At 38.8% G+C, this 19,929-nt stretch overlaps 2 protein-coding genes and 1 long non-coding RNA gene across 3 annotated transcripts in view; 1 reads left to right on the top strand and 2 right to left on the bottom strand.

Moving 5' to 3' along the window:
* Positions 1-817: 817 nt before the first annotated feature.
* Positions 818-3,423, bottom strand: LOC140946807 (caspase-14-like). Its single transcript, XM_073395918.1, has 2 exons — positions 3,068-3,423; positions 818-1,830 (listed from the first exon to the last, which is right to left on the bottom strand). Exons 1-2 carry the CDS (start codon positions 3,303-3,305, stop codon positions 1,019-1,021), a joined length of 1,050 nt encoding a protein of 349 aa, XP_073252019.1. The 5' UTR covers positions 3,306-3,423; the 3' UTR covers positions 818-1,018.
* A 99-nt stretch (positions 3,424-3,522) lies between these two features.
* Positions 3,523-19,929, bottom strand: part of LOC140945426 (uncharacterized) — a gene marked incomplete at its 5' end in the record, with an annotated part of 36,108 nt that continues 19,701 nt past the window's right edge. The window contains 4 exons of the mRNA XM_073394451.1: positions 3,523-3,583; positions 3,685-3,863; positions 7,497-7,746; positions 8,897-9,573. Coding sequence (XP_073250552.1) covers positions 3,523-3,583; positions 3,685-3,863; positions 7,497-7,746; positions 8,897-9,573 — 1,167 coding nt within the window. The remainder of the gene's footprint in view (positions 3,584-3,684; positions 3,864-7,496; positions 7,747-8,896; positions 9,574-19,929) is intronic.
* Positions 13,608-19,551, top strand: LOC140946324 (uncharacterized). Its single transcript, XR_012166837.1, has 3 exons — positions 13,608-14,173; positions 16,423-16,464; positions 18,511-19,551. It is a non-coding gene; the product is annotated as an uncharacterized lncRNA (long non-coding RNA).

Below are 19,929 nucleotides of genomic sequence, written 5' to 3'. Positions count from 1 at the left end.
GTTTTCTATGAGTCTACCGGCACAATAAACCTAGGTTTTTAACCAATCAGAACGCGCGTACTATCTTAGTTATTTTATAAAAGGGGATATAAGGCAAAAAGACATTGCTATGTAGTCTCCTTACTCTTCATGTTATTCTGCTGAGATAAAGGTAATTTTTTTCTTGTGATCCTGATGGTACTGATGGTTAAGAGGGAAACTGTAATCATACTGAAATGTCTAAGAAGGTTACCACATGAATAATTAACTTCAAGGCAAAAAATATATATTTATCCTGCCAAAGTTACAATGGTCTCGCTTTATTTGCATAACGTTTAATTACAGTAAGTGGAAGCCATGCAGCTCCATATGGCCTCAGTTTTTTCAGTTGATTCCATTTGATTCAGTTAGCCAACTGGTGGGAGGATAAGCAGGGGAGTGCTGTTGTTTTTTGGCAGCAGAGCCACAAGAGGTTTGGGTACAAGTCAAATTTTATTTTCCCTTTCTTAAAGAAAATACCCAGTGTACGATAAACCTGCTAGCTACACAAACTATACAAGTAAATTTCAGTTTAAAAAAATCTAATATCTAATATCTATACAGCTAGGTTAGACTTAAAAACTAACCTACTAAAAGACAATTCTTTCATGTGTATGCAATAATTTATAATGGTCGACACCTCAGTTCTATATGAGCGAAAAATAAAATCAAACGCTGAATTGTACATGATTCGTGAAAAGTCTGTTTTAATTTAATTCCCGTGAACATGCATGCACGACACCCCTCCCCCCCCCCCCCCGCCCCCCGTTTCCGACCCTCTCCTGAAAGTTCGTTTAGACCTCTATTAAAATTCATCTTCAAAAATTAGGGGGGTGGCCCATAAGCCAGTCCATGGACCGGGTCCAAAAAGGGGTCCATGTACTAGGTCCACAGGGATGGTCCATGGACCGGAGGTCCATGTTTTGTATACTTTCCCTAAAGTACTATTTGCCGTAGCAGTGATCCGTAACAGGCAAAACACGACGCTCAAGATATGCGTCTAGAAACGAACTTTTTTCCGCAGGGTATGTTTAACTTCAGGCATCTGTTTACAGATTTTGATTTCATTCTTGTTCTCCCCTGATGGTCGCTTGGCTTCCATGTTACTGACTTTCTGGTTGACTACTGTTAAAATATCGAGAAGGTGGTCATAAAACGCACGTTCACGGAATGCTTCAGCGAGACCGCGAACATAGTGGCTTCCTAAATTTTCATCCCTGTACGACACATACTCATCGACTGTGGAAAATGCGTACAGAAAATCTGCATGAGTGGGTTCTCTGGATGGAGGGTTCTTCACTGAGTCAAAGGGGGAATCAACATGTCCGTAAGACGTAATGCCGGTATCACTGGACGCGGTTACCCCCTCGTCTTCGTCCTCACCTCTGCACGCCTGGATGAAAAACAGCTTTGGCTTACCGCTTAGCTTATCGCATCCGCTGAACATATCATGAAGAGTCTGAATAGGTATCGTGTTGCCGTCAGAGCAGAACACCTCACCACTCTTGCCATGGCTCATGAGCCACAGCACAAAGCAATCATAAGCACTGTGATCTTGGCAAGCAACATCATCAAGTTCGTCCAAGAGTTGTAGTCTTGAAAGGTTCTGTCTCCTTTGTACCTCAAAACCCAGGGCAATAAATAGCTCTTCAACTTGACGAACATCTTCTTCGGACCCGTGACGAGGTAACTGCTGTCCATGTGTAGGATGATGGGCAAAAGACGCGTTGTTAATGATCAGCGTTATTCCTCTTGGGCGAGCTGTCATGTTGTAAACCTCGTCTGTTCCAGGGTGATAACCAGGCTGGACAGCTTCGCAGAAAAGAGAAATTTTGTAAAGGTAAAATTGAAATCTCTCAACTGTCTATTACTGACCTGACTGTAAATTAAATATATCCAGTTGAACCTCGATATATAGTTTTTAACCATGGTTTTCCGCTTAGTCCAAAATTCGTAATTGATTTCCTTTTTTGTCTGTTAAATGTTTCACTGTAAGAGTGGATTCTTACGCCCATTTACCCGTTGGAATTGTTTATTGTTTTTTAACTTCAAAATAATAAAAAACTAATTCCCCTAACTTTAAAAGTGGATGGGAAACTATGTGGAGAAGGTGAAGGTATACACGTAGAACAAAACAGCTGCCATTCAGCCTCCCCCTAGGCAGACTATATGCAGAATGATTACAACAATTTTAGGTATCACGGTCTATCAAAACCCCGAACTATAAATTTTCTGAAGGCTTCGTATTGGCCGATTATAACAACGTATTCATAACACTATAGAAGAACAACAACAACAACAATCCATGGAAAAATTACCGATGGCAGTGTACACACCCGGCTGAGGGACAGAGACCCAACAACAATGTTTCCAAATACGTCAAGAAGACTATGTGGTTCATTTACAGCAAAGCTGCCCCAAAAAACTATTTATCTGTTCGGATGTCTTAGGGGAACTTCGGTCGCCCTAAAAGTTTTAGGTGGCTTTTTCGTCTTATCCGAAATTGTTAGCTATCCTGATGCCGGGGTCCGCTCGAAAGTTCGAGAACATAACCGTACTTCTTGGTTGTCGTCATTTTATATAAAAGGCTTTAACCTTGACGTTTTGTCTCTGTGCAGAAATTTTCAATAGACCTTTGTTTTCATAATAATAACAATATCTCGGTAGTAAAATCTGAAAAAACACAACCTCTGTCAGAATATCGTGATTAAGTTGGTAGGAAAACTGAACGGATATCTAGAAATTTTAAGCCTTCCTCGAGCTTAAGAAATTCCTAGGCAAATATTTGCCCCTTCAAACAAAGAATAAATTTAGAAAAAAAGGAAAAGGGCTTGGGTGCCCCTGACTCGGGACCACTTAAAAGTAGTGCCGCTCCAGCAAAGAGCAAGGTAAATACCGGGCTTAACTCTTAGTTCTCTAACACGTTTGTCTACAAAAACCACGTCTTCGAATTTAACCTTTTGTTTCGTTCAGTGTCAGCCGATGTTGAAGAAAATAAGATTTTATCACTTTTGAAACTTATTCACTGCCCAAGTAGAAATGTAGTTACCTTTGAAAGAGAACCATTTTCTCAGTCCAGGTAGTGTCGGCGTCTCAAGACTGTTTTGGCACTGGCTAGGTGTCCCTCCTTTCAGAATGCTTAGAAGGCACAGACAGTCCTCGTGAGTACAACAGACCTGACCGTGGTCAGAACACTCTTCCCTCTCTTGCATACATTCAGGACATGCGATACTGAAGTCATACGCCAGGTTATTCCAACAGGGCAACCCCCGTATTAGTGACTGCATTGCCTCTTCCAAAAACTCTCGCACAGCCACTGCCACGTCGTTACTTTCAGGAATTGGTGCTTTGTTTGCTTCAAGGTAGTCTTGCTTTTTTTGCTTCTTTAAGATGATCTTTATGACTCTTTTCTTGCACAGAAGGATTAACTGATGAAAGGGCTCCTTCTCAATGAAAAACCGAGATGCTCCATCGAAAAAATGTGGCTTCTGCTCGAATCCACTCTCAGAGCACCATCTTGTTAATTGTGACATAAGCTGACAGAAAAGACCGCGAGGAACAAATCCTGCCAAAAAGCGTAGGTACAGTGGGCACGGATCTGAAGGCGATGGCTCCACTTTGCAAATGCGTCCAGGTGGCGTCTTAAGTTGACAGGGTACAAAGTACATTTTATCTTTGGGTGAGGGGGCAAACTTGACGATCAATCCGAACTGCTCCATCATGTTCAGTATATCTTCCTTGACACTGTCTTCCTCACAAAACTTGGAAAATACGTAATCAACAAGTTCCATTTTGAGAGCACCTGTTGCTTCCATTTCTTTCCACAGTTTAGAATGCTTTGGATCCTACCAATAACGAATAGACCGAATTAAAGTTATTAAAATAAAAAACATGATAAAGAATCATTTAAAATTAAAGAATCTTTATTTCTCTTTTGGGCCCCAAGAGCATAAAAGCTATTGGCTGGGCTTGGCACTCACTGGAATTTCAAGACATTTGCATAAGAAGTCGCCATCTGACCTGGACAAAAAAGGAAAATTATTCAATACTATGTTTTCAATTTTAACTGAAACTAAGTTGTTCGTTTCAGACGCGAATATGCAAACGTTTTGGTTTGTTTGGGGAATTAGCAAAAAGCAAAACTTTGAGTGTTCATTGCACGAAGATCACCATTCAACGTAGACAGCGGTGACTTCACAAGCGGGAGAGCAATCGTGGTTTCCTCAGGGCCTATCAATTGTCAATGGGTTAACCTCAATGTTTATAGATTGTGACAAAGGTAAACGTGAAAGTTATGTATAAGACCAGAAATATATAAGATAAACGTTAACAAATAGATTACACATAAAATTTAGAACCTTAAGATTGTTGCTGCTAGCAGGTCTATAAGGGAAGCGGAAAATGCACATGCGCTGGCTTTGCTTAACAAACATGACGTTTTAGTAGTCACGTGCGACACAACTTACAGAACCGGTTTGCGCCTCGGAAAATACGCAAAAATATCACATCCTTTTAGGTGTGCATGATTTTTCTTGCGGTGATGTTATTTTTTACATTTTCATCGCTTTGCTAAGAAAAGGATGTTTTTATAGCCTGATTGAAATGCGAAAGTTATGAAAACGCAGATTTCATGAAAGGCCATAAAAACTGTTGGCTCAGAAATTTCAAGCGCACAGTCTCAACAGGCACGCGCATTCCACACGAGAAAACCAATCAGTTTCAACCATAAATCTTGTCGGCGCGGCTACATTAAACAACTCACCGGGATCCGGAAGAGGTCTCTTTCCATTCTCTCAATTTTTTCTCCCCTTGAGAGACCCCGCTAGCAGGGAACTTAAGATAATACTTTAAAATATTTACTAAAGGGAGCTACTCCTCACTTGGAAGCGCGATCATACTGCAGCTGGGTATGAAATTAAGGTGTTCTGAAGTGGCTAGAAATTCATCTTATTAATTATGTCCTTGCTTTGTGTTAAAAAAACTTTTATAACGGTACATTCACCCAGCAACCTTTGTGGTATTACAGGTGTTTAAAGTATGGGAACCCTAATGAAAGGGTTCCTAAGTCTCAACTGAAGTAGTGGGTAAGAAAGAAGGGAGAGAGGGTGTGTGTAAATGGGCGTGTTGTAGACATAAAACAACTAAAAGTGGATAAAACATAAGTAGTTAATTGTTAGAAATAGCACCAATATTGAGCGACCGACAAACTGCAATGCACGCAGCTACGTCCAACACAAATAAACGGTGCAAAATAAAATGTTTAAGGTTAGAAAAAGCACTGATATGTCTTGAGATAACAGTAATGCAAATTTATCTATATTGCTGCTATAGATTGTAATAGTGGAGAAGCTGAAGCCGTCTATGAATTGGAAAAGGTAAAAAGGTAAAATTGGTCCGTCCTAAAAATGTTAAGAATGGAGTAAACCGCATTTGAAATACCGTAAAATTCCGAAAATAAGCCCGGGGCTTATATTTTTCAAAGGCCCTTTTTGACGGGCATATTTTTGGAGGGGCTTAAATTCGGAGTTCAGTCTTTAATTTACTCGATGAATAAATAGACGATATTACGTGCCCGCGCAGAGACACGAAATTTCTCTTCGAGTACAGTGTTGAAAAATATTACACGAGTGAGCCCTCCTTTCGAACTGTTTTATGATGAATTTAAAGTTACAAAATGCTGCACAAAGACATTTTGTCTTTTTTGCGTGTTACGTAGTATAATTGCTTTCATGCGTTGCATGACTTTCTCGAACGTTCTTTACGTTTTTTGGATTATTCATGAATAATTAATTAGGGCAGGTTTACATTTCAGCATGAGTCACCAGATTTGCATCATCAACTGAAATCATAAAATATGTCGAAAAGCTACTCCTATTCCCCTGTTTAGTATTTTATAGAACCTTATGTCAAACGGTATACAAGTTCCAAGCGAGTTCTTTTGACGAACTAAGGCCTGGACCTAACTGAATAAGTTCGACTTTGGAGCGACACTGGTGCGACATCTGATTCAGACGGCGCACCGTGTGTCGAGCCTAAGTTAAGTTCGACAAAAGTTCGACAGACTCTGTCGAACTTAACGCTTTTGCCACACCAAACTAAAACTGCCGTACTAAATTGATTCAGACGCCGCTCTTTTGCCGTACTTAATTCATCAGTTAGGTTTGACACATGAGTGGAGCGGCGTCTGAACCGGGCCTAAGTTTTTTCCCACGAGCTGGACTGCTGTGTTTAGTCAAGTGTGACGAAGGTCGATTTTCAAGTTCTGTGTTTACGTGTTAGCGGAAGCCATAAGATATCTGAAGTTTAAGTGAGAGTTTGTTATTATTTGCAGAGGCTGTTTCGTTCTACTTAAGTTCAAGTCAAGTTTGTGTTGGCGGATGCCGTGTTTTAAAGCTCTGTAAAGGCTATGTTGCTTTGGTATTAAACTTCCTTCTGTTAATCCGACATCCCCGCGTGCTGATAGTCAGTGAATAATTATCCTCAAAACATTCAAACTCGTAACATTGAGTTTTAGCCCATTCTATGCTCAACGTAATTGACTCCTTAACCACGCCTTACATATCTTTAATCAGTACATGAGACTGCTATGCTGTTTTTGAAGCCTGATGTGACTAAAAAAAAAAGAGAATTCTTTTTTCACTGTTTGTTTCGTTAGACTTGTTATTCACCGCTAGTAACCTCATATTTGACTTAAGACTAAACGTTTAGACCCAAGTCAAATTTAGAAGGATTTGTATGGAGTCATAGGGCATAACTGGGCTAATATCTCACAGACAATATGTCCGGAAATGCTAGTTTTTGGCAATTAGGCCTTTTGGATGTTGCTCTTTTCAGAATATCCTGACAAATCCTGTCATTTTACAAATTAACACCTTACTCTTACCATATTTCATTTCTTACTATTCCTCCGCATTTACAACTAATCAGTTCCACAACAACGACGCCGAAGTGTACGCTCCGTAGCGTCTTGTTTTACTTTGTATTTGAAGGCAAATTCCGAGTACAAGCCGCCGGGGGGCTTATATTCGGAGGGGCGATTTACCGGACGGTTTTCTGCGTTACGATTATGGGGGGCTTATATTTAGAGGGGCTTATTTTCGGAATTTTACGGTAGCTTCCGACACCATCGACACGTTGGGGCTCGAATCGTGGCTTAGTCGCTTGACTTTCGGTCAATGGCTCAAACCTACAACAAGGCGTTTGCTCAAGTTTCCAAAAAAAACGTTATACGAACATTTTGCCTGTTTTTACCTTACTAATATCCGTCGGCAGGTTCCTATTCATGTTTTCGTTCTTTTTTCTTTAAAATCATAATCCATTATGCAAAAATCGTTTCACATATTTAAACTCACCCCTACCCCCACCCCAACCGCTCCCCTTTAGTGAGTGTACCACAGTGGGGTTAGGGAATTGCTTGAACTTCAGAGGATTAAACTAAACAGGGCTATGATTATGGACTTGAAGTTTTTGCTCCTTACCATGTCATTAAAGGAACGAATGGTGATGAGCTGTTTAAAAACCTCAATAAGCCATTGAGCTTGAAGTACAATGGTGTTGCGATGTCTGACAATCATGCCGAGGTCATGATAGAAATCCAACATAGTGCCAGCTTCATCCTCTTCTTCAATGAAACACACTTTCTGCACAATCTCTTGAAGTTCTTCGAGGTCTAAATAGTGCACTCCTTTGGAAACCAGAATTTGGACAACTTTCTCGAAGTTGAACCACCTGGAAAGCAAATATAGACATACAGCGTAAAGCTATTGCTTAAGGCACAACTTAGGTGTTTGTGAAAAAATCCAAGCTAACATAACAGGCCAAATAAGGTAGGAAGCCTATTCAGCGCATAAAGCCAAAATAAGTTTATAGAGTTTGAAGTTTGAGTTAACGTAAAACATACTACTGCAAGTAGGGTAAGGTATTCATTATTTTAGAGAATGACGTAACCTGAGCGGAGGAAAAGGAGTGGAAAACGATACTGTAAGACGGAGAATAAAAAGGACTTATTTAAAAATACCTCAGAGGGTGTAATTTCCGAATAAATGGCAAAACAGATTTCATCGGAAAACAAACTCGGTTTTGATGAAAGTTTCATCTCAAAAATTTCCTCAATCTGTTGCATAAGAAATCATTAAAATTAATTTGTTAGGAAAGGGGACTAAAGGGGAAACCAGAGTATCCGGCCAAAAAACCTTTCGGAGCAAGGAAGAGAAGTAACTGCAAACTGAACCCACTTATGGCATCGACCCAGGATATGATCCTCGGAGGGTGAATACCATTACTCCCCATTATTACTCTTCTAAGTAGAGTGAATTCGTCAATTTAATAAAATCTCCCTTTTTCCGGTTACAGTCAAAACATATTTATTGATTCATTGACGAAATGTTAGCTTTCTAGTTTTTACATGGACGTTCTATATTTGGCTTTTTTTGAAATTTAGGTTTTTCCGTGGGGGTCTGCGTCTGTCCGGGTCTATTATGGGGTACCTCCCGGTGTCTCGAGTGGGTCCCGTGGTGTTCCAGACCAAAGACGCCCCCTTCTACCGCTCAACCGTGATAATGACCATTCAATAATTTTCTGTTCCATTTAGCATTTTATGCCTCAGCGAATCTCTCCTTTTGTTTAAGTTATGAGCTTCTGCTAAACTTTTTAGAGTCCTCAACTGTTCAGTATGGAATAATATTCACCAGGCCTGGGGTTGTTCAAACGTTGGATAGCACTATCCAAAGGATAAATCACTATCCAGTGGAAAAATATTGGAGAAAACAATTGCGCTATCCGGTGGACAGAGATTTAACCAGTGGATAGCGCTATCCACCTTTTAAACAACTAGGGCCTGACCCGCAGTTACCAATTCAGCGTTTCTCTTTCAACTTACCGTACTGGTCTCTCCTCACCCATGTATGGCTCCTGCCCCAAAACTTCAATCAATCGTTTCTGAAGTTCGATTACTCCCTCATCAGATGATCCTTGCGTATTATCGACCGAGAAGAAAGGGCGAATCACGTGACAATCGAAGTCCTTCCCAACTATCTTCCTCTGAATCTGCAATTCAATCTCCTTGACATCCTGATGTGGTTTATCCGCATGTGTTCCCACAATGAATACTGGAGGGCGAACATAGGGCAGGTTTTCCCCTTCATTCACTTCTGGTTGTTGTAATAAATGCATATTACTGATGGAAACTAGCCACGATAATAAATGTTCCATATTCGTTTCCTTGTTTGGATTAGTGAGATGAAGTTTCAAAGTTCCTTGTCGGAAACATGGCTGAGCAGTTTCCTTTAATCCTTTGCTGAGATCATACACCAACATATAAACTGCTCGTGTCGATAAAAAAACTGGGTACGACGCATAGTAAAGATGTTGACCAGCGAAGTCCCAGAGATCAAGGGTGATGTCATGTTCAATTGATGTGGCATCACTCTGAAGATTTAAACCTTTCAGAAGTTGAACAAGATGATCTGTAAATTCCTTCGGAGGCAAAGTAGGGTCGATATTTAATTCAGTTGGGATGCCCGTTTTTGCATCTTTTTTGTCTTTGCCGGATGTGCCCTGAAAAATGTTTTAAAACGTTTAATAAACTGGGTAACAAGCAACTTTTTCAAATGCATTAAAATATGTATGTTGGAGAGTTATGCAAGCGACGGTCTTTCCATTCAATGTAGGTCTTCCAGAAGAAAAGGACCTTACATACACGACTGATTTCAACATTGATATCTGCACGGTGGGACAACCCGTACGGTAACTGTATTCTCATGCGCACTTTTTCCTGATAGAAGCAATCGTTTTTACGAGAGTTAGGGCCTCTTTACATGAAGGTGGGGGACCCCAGGTAGGTGAGCTGACTCGCTTAGGTGGGGTAACCCGCCTGTCCATATAATCTCTCATTTTAATCGATCACGTTTACGTGATAGGTGGGGTGACCCGCCGCATGTTACCTCACCTATCTACAAAATTGTGAGATTTTGACAAGGTTTTGAATAACGTTTTGTGGCGTCCTCAAGGAAGTTTGCTTTGTATTTTTTGGTTTCTTTGTTGTTGTTTTGACCATTTTATCGGCGTGTTCGATTATTTAGTGGGCTGGTCCATGCTTTCGTGTTATCATGGAGTTCATGGACAGCGGCGAAGAGCTTTTTCTGACACAAAATTGTTTTTCGCAAGAAGTATTAGAACCTAATTTTAGCATGGGAAGGAAAGACAGACCCACGGAAAACTTCAGCAGAGCGTAGAATGATTAGCTAATGATTGTTATTGTTGACGATGAAGAACTTGAAAAGAGGAAGGCATCTCGAATACCGCAAAATACACGAATAAACACATCGCGGGCAGTCCGTGTCTGGTCTGAATGGGCGGAGGAACGCAATGATTTGATCCAAGTCATTGGAGACAGTGAGACAGTTCCCCAATCCTGAGATTTTTAATATCACTGACAGAGACGAACTTAATTATTGGCTCAGCAAATTCGTCGTCGAAGTTTAAGAGCGACGGTCAGGAAAAATCGAGCAAAATCTTAATTTCGTGGCAAGAGTTGAAAAATCAATTTCTTTCATTTTTTGTTCATAGTTAGCTTTTAGGTAGATAAGAAACCTAAACTAGATTGTTCCTGCCAAAAGCCTTTTATATGTGAGAAAAATTAGAGGATCCGTTTTCGATGTCGGAGTCTCAGACTGCCGTAGTTTTTAACCTGAAATTCGCTAACATTAACTTTCCTCGCGTTCGCAAACGAAGCCGCATGGAGAAATTTGGACACTTTCCATGAGCAGAAAAATTCTTTTTCTTCCACTAGAAGATACTTTCAGGGCAATAGCGAAGCTCGTCGTACTGAAATAATTGAAAAATGAGGGATAGGTTTTCAGGATAACAAAAACTTAAGTTCGTTACTCATTTTCGACAGCAATATTTAACATGTGGTATAACTCCAAATTTTCTTCTTGTTATTAAAATCACACATTTAGACATTCATTTAAAACATACCTGGGAATTGGCTTGGGTTATTGAAGGAAATCTCTGTAAGGCACCATCGAAGTTCAGGAATTTTCATGGTAGGCCGGCGGTAATTGTGTACATAAGCTATCCTTCCAAATAACTAATAGCAAATTGATACCTGAGGGACATTTTATGCAAGTTGAACGAGAACGAGTTAGATAACCATGAAAATCACAATTAAAGTGGAGGAGCACTAAGGAAAGAGAGGCAGGTGGAAGGCTATTAAAGTCAGTGACAATACCAGGGAAATAATAAAAAGCTTCGAGACCACAGGTAACCCAGGCTCTGTGATAGTACCACTGTACGGTTCCAGTAAAATTACATTGTTTGTATGGGGTAAAAATATCATCCTAAAATTTCTAGGAAATACTAAATAAAGATCAATAAAACTTACTCTGCAGTTAATTGTTGTTGTCCTTATTCCTCCAACGAAGTTTCGTGATAATTTGCAGTAATTTGTTTTAATTCACTCTATCTACAATAATAATATACAAGGTAGGAAACACGAGGTGCCATTTTCGCCGATATGCTCTCATTCAACACAACTTTTTCGAAGAAATTCGAACTCCAACGGAAAATAAACATGCTAGGATCGTAGAAATAGGATAGCAGCAGATATAGAAACCAATGAAACTTTCCCAGATAGAGAAACGAATCCCACAGACTTTGACAAACTCTAAGAATATAATCCAAACAGACCGAGAATACGCTCGCCGAAGCAGCCGGGCCAGATCAACGCGCTGCCAAGAAAATGAGGCCTGGGCACTGTACAAAAAAAAATCATCCCGGGAGTCCTGAGGTGACCTTTCTGGGCACCGATACATCATTTGCCCAAAGCCACCCTACTCTGCTGAAAAACTACTTAGTAGAAGGCGATTGTTCTTCCTAGCCAACACTATTTGCCAGAGCAAACCCCGCACACGCGCCTAAATTTAAATTGCTAAAAAAAAATTAATATAATCAGGAGAGTCTGCGGTGTTACAAGGCGCCCCATTTCTTTTACTAAGGAATGCAAATAACAGTAATGAAACTAATGAAATAACAACGCGAAATACCTGCAAGGCGGGCTTAAAACAAGGTTGAACAAAAGGTAGATGAGGACTGAGATACTGTTGCTGTGAACTCTCCAGCGAAACTATCGTAAATAGACGGTGAAGCTTACAAACTAATGTCAAAAATTATACAGAAAATTGCGACAGAATATGAATTGCGATACACTCTTTTTTTTTTTATATAAGAATGTTGTTTTTCCGGCCCAGGCTGAATATTCTTATTTTTCCGCCGATTTTAGGCTGAAAATATTCTTGTATTATTCTTAAATTATACCTTATGACATTTCCGTTTCAGACTTTATTGGGGTATATGAATATATATTACATGTACCGTTCATCGAACTGTCATTAGAGTCGAACATTTTGCTGTAGCTAGTGCAGGTTTTTTCGTTTTGTTGGCTAGTTTCGCCGTTCAGAGAAAGGAATAATTTTATACGGTTAAGTGAAAAACATAAAATTGTATTGTATTTACAGACGTTTCAACACACAAAATTATATCTATCCTTTTCAAAATCTCAGCCTTAGCTTTATTCTTAAAATATTTTAATATTTCGCAAATTTCAGCCTCGATATTCTTATAAAATACATTCTTATATAAAAAAAAGAGTGTAACTGAGACGAATGTGAAAGGCACGTGCACCAGTAAACAAAGAACTAGCGCGATTAACATATTTAGCGATTAATGCGGCAGTAACACGCCGACTTCTTGTCAATACAAGTGAACGCTCTATCGGTTAAATATGTGAATCATCGTGATACACCTCTCTTTGAATTTGGTCCTGTTGTACAAATGCCTCGGTAAGAGCCAAAATTCACTTATATCTTTTGCTCGTTTTAAGTTTTGCAAATCCTCCTCCGTTGTTCTTTCCTTTGCCCTTATAACCTTGCCCTATCGATGTTTGATAAACTTTCTGAGGACCAGCGCCAGGCGCTGAATATAGTTCTAGAGGTACATAATCTCTTTATAACAGGCCAGGGTGGTACGGCTAGGAAGAACAATTGCCTTCTACTAAGTATTTTTTCAGCAGGGTAGGGTGGCTTTGGGCAAATGATGTATCGGTGCCCAGAAAGGTCACCTCAGGACTCCCGGGATGATTTTTTTTTGTACAGTGCCCAGGCCTCATTTTCTTGGCCGCGCGTTGATCTGGCCCGGCTGTTTCGGCGAGCGTATTCTCGGTCTGTTTCACAGTAAAAAAAGCATTTTTACAAATGAGTTAATGTAACTCAATTTTGAGTAAAGTGTCTCATTTTACTCATTTTATTGAGTAAAATTACTCACAATACGAGTTAGCTTTTTTTACCCCTCAGAGAGAGTTATAACAACTCACTATTCTGAGTAAAATGACTCGCTGAGTAAGGTAAATCCTTTTACCTTTTATAGTGAGTAAAATTAACTCCTTATTTCGAGTCACTTGGCTGTGAAGCAGACAACTGAGTAAAAATACTCACACAAAGTTTACCGATTCGTTTCAGCGTTGCAAATTAAGAAAGGCACAAAACCACAAATAAAAAGCTACAACTATCCGGTATACCGATCTATATCTCAAGCGGTTTAGCTGTCAAAATCCATATGCTACGATCAAGCGGCAACTATCAATATTGATTCAACACCAAAGCTATAATCCAGTTACTGTCTTCTGTGTCGTCGTCTTCATCAACCTCTGCTCGTTCAGCAACATTATTGACACTGTGTCAGGATCTTTCCAGGTGTATTAAAGTCACATTTCGTAAAACTAAAGCGCCTGTTGTGCAGCACCGTGACCTCGTCACGCCGTTCTCATACATGCATGGATCATTTGTTTTGCTCAACCAATCATTTGTCTCGATCACGTAAATAAGTTATTGATGTGATCACGTGAACGCTTGAACCAATCACTGGTCTTGGATCAAATCATCGTTGGATAAACGCGCGCGCAAAACTAACGATTCGAAGCTTATGTGTAAACGTAAAGCGCCATTTATACCTTCTTCTCGATGTTTTCTTGCCTCGATATTGATTTCTTCAATTGGAATCGTCTTTTAAGTATTAGCCGTGGCGGTAGAGACTCGTTTTTACGACGTACAGACATGGCTCGGCGATAGTACTGGTGTTGAAGATTCTTCGAAATTACAAGGTAAGCACTCGCAGACAATTATAGCTTAAGCTTAAATAATTATAAGTCATTGTCTATACTGTCCTTTGCAGCAGGCTTATCTCCTTGAAGAAGGAGCCACTAATAGGGTAAGGGCTAAGCAGAATCAGTGTAAAAGAGATATACCTTTTTTGCTTTATCCTAAAAGTATTAGTATCCTCGGACGTAAAGAACGGACAAAGCACAAAGCATCGCCCTTTGCATTAAAGCGCGTTTTGGCGGGCAATTTGTAGTTGTTCAGTTTTAGTTTGCTAGTTTCAAAACTCCTGTATTTATGTGCAGTTTTTATCTTAATATATTAGTGGAAACGATATGTTTTCAATGACAACCTAGCTTTACATACATCTTTATTTTATACTCAGCTCGTTAGAGTATAAAATCAGGGACGGGCACGGGGTGGTTCATGTGTGTATGGGAGGAGGGGAGGGAAGGCCCCGGTTACTAGGTTTGGGCCCAGATTTTTTTCCCAAACGTACTACTGTGGTAGATTTTTTTCTTATTTTTCAATACAAGACACTCAACTCAGTGCAAGAATAAATTATTTGGTTGTTCCAAGTCTGTTTGAAAGATTTCTTTCTTAACCACCCGCCCCCCCCCCCCCCATCCCCCCTAAAAAGGAAAGGTTGGCCTCTTAACAGCCCACGTGCGATATATTAAAAATCTATCATGACTACAGGAATATTGACCATTTCATTACAGACTGTAAATTCACTGAGTTTAAGCAACAATAATTTTATCATGTCAGCACGGAAGAGGAAAGCACAAACAGAAGAAAAGCATGTTGTGAGAGTTGTTATGACTCTCTCTGAGGGGTAAAATAGTTTCTCTCTTGTTTCTTTTTCCAGTTTCTTTGTTGGTTATGAAACCATGAAAGTGCCTCTCTCATAACTGTCCATATTTTCAAAATCCGTCATTCCTTAAACTGCCCAGTTTAACAGTGACATCTCAGTAGAGAAGTTGAGAAATAAAAAGCATGTCCATGTATGTGTCACATATGAAACTCTGTCACAGCATCTAAATATTAATGGCATATACTATCTTAATTGTGAGTGCAAGATTTATTCAGGGAAATACTGATGAACATCAAATTAAAAATTTTGCGTTTTCATTCAAGGGATGATTTTGATCAAAATATGCATGTATAAAAATATTCATGTCTAAGCCAAGGTTCTGGTCTTATTTTGCTGTAAACAGCTGCTGAGTAGGGTGGTGTTTGCCGCCTTTTACCAGTAGCTCACTCAAGTAGTACTTTTGAACTGCTTGTAAGTGAGAACTATAAGCCAAGGACTTTTGGCATGTATAAATATGTGTTGATGCAGAGAAATATTCTGTTGCTGTGTAATGCTTCAATTTAGTTGCATTTAACCAGCACTTCTTTTGAGTAGTTTTTGTCTGAATTGCTCATCAAAGAGGAGATACACTTATTTATACCTGATAAATTTCTGAAAAGAAAATTTAGACCATCAACCTTCAACAAGGATTAAAAGATAAATTATTTTATGTAAAGTGAAAATGACAGCAGTTGCAAAAGAAAAATATTTTGAAATGTGGAAAGTGCTTGGGAAAGAAAAAAGGAACCTAGAAACTACAAGCTGATTTTCTTGATGCCATTAGTCAGGTTTCAAGCACCAAAAAGACGTAGTTTTTATACTGGAGAAGAAACTTTGGAACTATCCACTTATAAAAGAAAATTTAATGTTGCATTGTATGTAGGAACCTCTTCATGAAAAATCTCCTATTTTGATTATACCATAGCTAGTACAGTGTAGTTGTTAGTGAGCAAAATGTTGTCTTATAGTTTTGCCTGAATTTATAGTATCACTAGGATAAAAACAAAGCGAAAACCTTTTAAGATACGAAGATAATTATTATTATACCACAAAAGGTTATTTCCCACGGTGAATGTACTATGCATACAGGTGCTCAATGAGCTTCAACCCCCATTACAGTAGTCAGCTTATTGATAGGAGTTTGCTACACACATGTACCAATATGTAATAACAAGCGAAATGATAGCATACTAGTAATTATTAGTACTCTGTAGTGTGCATTCTGTGATCATTTCTCATGTGGGTTGTTGAAAAAGAAAAGACAAATTAAGTCATTTCCAAAATGTGAAGGTCAAGTGTTAAATTACATAATAAGGTATTTACCATGGTAAATAAAAATTATTATTGGTAAGGCTGGTCTAGCCCAAACACTTACCCTTACTGCCAATATTGGTTTTTCAGGATGAAACTCAGACTGGTGTGTTGCAATGGTCATTCATTTCTGTGAGTATGATCATCTTTAACTATTACCTTGAAACCTCTCCTTTGGGATACCTCTATTCAAGGGACACCTCCAGTCAGGGGACACCAAATTTGGTCCCGGAAACATTTTCACATAATCTTTGTAGTTGTAACAGTTGTGCCTTTATTAAAGGGACACCTCTATTCGGAGGAAAGGGAAACTTTACCTGGATCCCGAAACCGGCATTTGACCTCCATTCAGGGGACACCTTAGCATTCAAAAGGTGACTGTCCACAAAAACGTTAATAAATTCAAGTGCTCACTAGTCACAATTGCGACAGCTTTCAAAACATTAACTACCTTACTTAAACCAATGCACTGTACTTGTGAGAATTCAACACACAACATTGCAGAGGTAAGTTAATGATAATTTTTTAGACATAAGTTGCTTGAAATAATAACTGCAGCAGATTCCAAGGCTGGATAAAAGAAAAAAAATTTATTTGTTGGTTAATTGTTACACTTGCCTTGGTCCCAAGGGTTTCCCCTGAATAGATGTTCCATTGTATAATATGACATCTTTAAATCTCCTTTTTTAGTTTTGTCTTTTTATAATAACAGGCAAACGTTTACTTATATTTACCTCTTTACCAATGACCACTTTTTCTAATTCCAGTGGAATTGGATATTCCATACATTCACTCAAGGCCACCTCTCCATGATGATCATAGCCACTAATTTTATGCTGCTTTTCAAAAAATATACCTGTATGAAGCTCCACGTGATTGCCATTTCAAAGAAAATGACTTACTTTGGGTGTTGAGTAAGAGAGAGCTAACTGTCATGATTATATGATTATGAATCAAATCTGCTGCGATATTGCCTATAACCACAGTATTACAGTGCTCAGGGCCTTAGTTGTTCAAGATGTGGATAACACTATCTGCTGCTGAATATTGCCGCACTTGATTTCCCTAATATTATCCTGTGGATGGCGCTATCCAGCATTTGAACAACTGGGGCCTGGTGGATAGATAGTGGATAGTGCTTATCCAACATTTAAATTACCAGAACCTGGTGGTAATTTTGTGTCTGTTAAAGCAATTTTCAACTTTGATTGACCTGGGCCCTATGCAGTATTCCTTCAATTGCAATGTGGCCAGTAAAAGCCAGTTATGCCTTTGCTTGGTAAAAAACAGCTTCAAATAAAATCACGCATATCTTACAGATTGAAGTTAGAATCAGGGGAGCAAGGGTGGCGCAGTGGTGAGAGCGCTCGCCTCCCACCAATGTGGCCCAGGTTCGAATCCTGGCGTCGACGCCATATGTGGGTTGAGGTTGTTGTTGGTTCTCTCCCTTGCTCCAAGAGGTTTTTCTCCGGGTACTCCGGTTTTCCCCTCTCCTTAAAAACCAACACTTTCAAATTCCAATTCGATCTGGAACGCATGGACACGTTTCAAGGAGTTCTTATGAACTCCTTAGTGATCCGTGGGTAAACAAATTACAACAAATTACAACAGGTTAATTTTGATTTAATGTACTTAAGAATGATTCTCTTTAATTTCCTCTCTCTCCTAGCTCTAATAAATTATAAGGGCTAGGAGAAAAAGGACATTGAAAATTAACCTAGGATAAATCAAAACTAACCAGTATTTATAACATACACAAGTACTATCACAGGGGACCCACACAATCTCGCAATGTGTGTAACTGATTGTTATTTTATTGTAAATACACTGGATTTACCATTTGCTTCACCTATAGCGATAAATCACTAAGTATATAAATCGAAATAAATAAATGTTGAATTGCGTTACCTTTGGTGTATATGTATTGTCGTCCTTTTGCCTCAAAAGCGGTTTTTTGAGCTATTTTGAAGGATTTTGAGTTCGCCGTTGACAGCGTTTATTTAACATCGATTTATATACATAGTAAGTGATTTATCGCCATAAGTGAAGCAACTGTTAAATCCAGTACATTTACTATAAAATAACAATCGGTTGTGGGCACTGCAAGATTGTGTGGGCTCCCTGTAGTACTGTTTACCTTTCAACTTATTTATTAATCTTCTTTTCTTTTGTTTATAGGCAGAAACCAACACCTTTAAACTAGAGCATAGCAGAAGAAGAGCGATTGCCCTTCCTGTCCTGATTTTAAGGTGGTGCATCAGGAGTCTGCTGAAGAACCCCATTTGTACTTCAACTTGCAAATTTGAGGGAAACATATCATCCAAGTTGAACACAGCTGCATTAATTGAATAGACTGTTAATGTATTAAACCGTGAACTGAATAGGTTTAATTTTTATCTGTGGCAAAGGGTTCATTCAATGCAACAATTTCTAGAATTTCAGTTGAAATGTTCATTCGATACAGAAATTTTAAGAAAAAGCTTTCTGTTCACCGAGGATACTGGTCACGACTCTTGGATGGCCCTCTTACTCAACCAAGATTTACGATCACATTCTTAGACGTTGTTGTATCCACTATCACAGCTCTGGGATGCGTCAAATTTACTAAAGTGTTTTGGTCACCATGACACCATTAATGAAATGTGCATACTTTTACAAAAATTTGTTTCTTGTTTATCCATTAAACTTAAATGATGAGTTACTTGGATAAATGTTCTTTTGAAAATATAATCTTTTGCAGCCATGTTATGACATTTTCATTTTTCTTTGGTTAGTTGAGAGCACCCAGTCTGCAAGTCTTAATATTGAACGGGCATGTAATTAATAAATTGTCATGCTCTCTACCAAACTCTGCTTGATATGGAAAAATGTCACCACTACCTGAAGATGTTAAAGCCTGAATGAGATAATAAAAAATGTAAAGAAACACTGAAAGATATTTTGCTTATTGTTTGGTATTAACTGCTTACTATAGTTGCCATTCTAAAATCAGTAAGTATGTTCAGTGTGGACTAAGTTAAACCCACGGGTCCTTGCCAGTCTGTGTATTACAAAAAACATTTGAAACTTTTCCAGGCAGGCATAGGGATCTGCCATTGTTAACATGGTTTTTTTTGCACTCATTTGAAGTGAAGTTCACTTTTACTCAAAATATTGTGTAAATATAATCATTTTCTTTACTCGATTATTTAGGTATTGTTTTAACTCATTGACGGAGTAAAATTTGATTTAACTCAAAATTAAGAGTAACCTTTACCCAAATTTTGAGTAATTGGCTGTTTTACTCAAAATAAAGAGTCACCATGGATGCATTTCTCTTGAGTAATTTTACCTCCACTTTTGAGTTATTTGTACTCGATAACTGAGTATTTTCAACTCAAACTTGTGAGTAAAGTTACTCATTCTGAGTAAACTTACTCATGCTAGTGAGTAATCTTTACTCAGTATTTCTGCTTAAGTTTACTCACTATAATGGGTCACTATGGATGCAACGATTTACTCAGTATTTTGAGTTCAGTTTACTCAGCTTTTTTTACTGTGTTGGATTATATTCTTCGAGTTTGTCAAAGTCTGTGGGATTCATTTCTCTATCTGGGA

Source organism: Porites lutea, chromosome 8, assembly GCF_958299795.1.
Source record: "Porites lutea chromosome 8, jaPorLute2.1, whole genome shotgun sequence".
Classification (NCBI taxonomy): domain Eukaryota; kingdom Metazoa; phylum Cnidaria; class Anthozoa; order Scleractinia; family Poritidae; genus Porites; species Porites lutea.
Note: the sequence above shows the minus strand (reverse complement) of the source record. Positions and strands in the feature narration are given on the sequence as shown.

What these genes read in the sequence shown, in the direction of transcription:
- LOC140946807 (XM_073395918.1), bottom strand. Translation starts at nt 3,305, where the DNA reads ATGCAGTCACTAATACGGGGGTTGCCCTGTTGGAATAACCTGGCGTAT. An exon ending in AAAATGGTTCTCTTTCAAAG is followed by an intron (nt 1,831 to 3,067) that starts GTAACTACATTT and finishes TTTTCTGCGAAG; the next exon opens with CTGTCCAGCCTGGTTATCAC.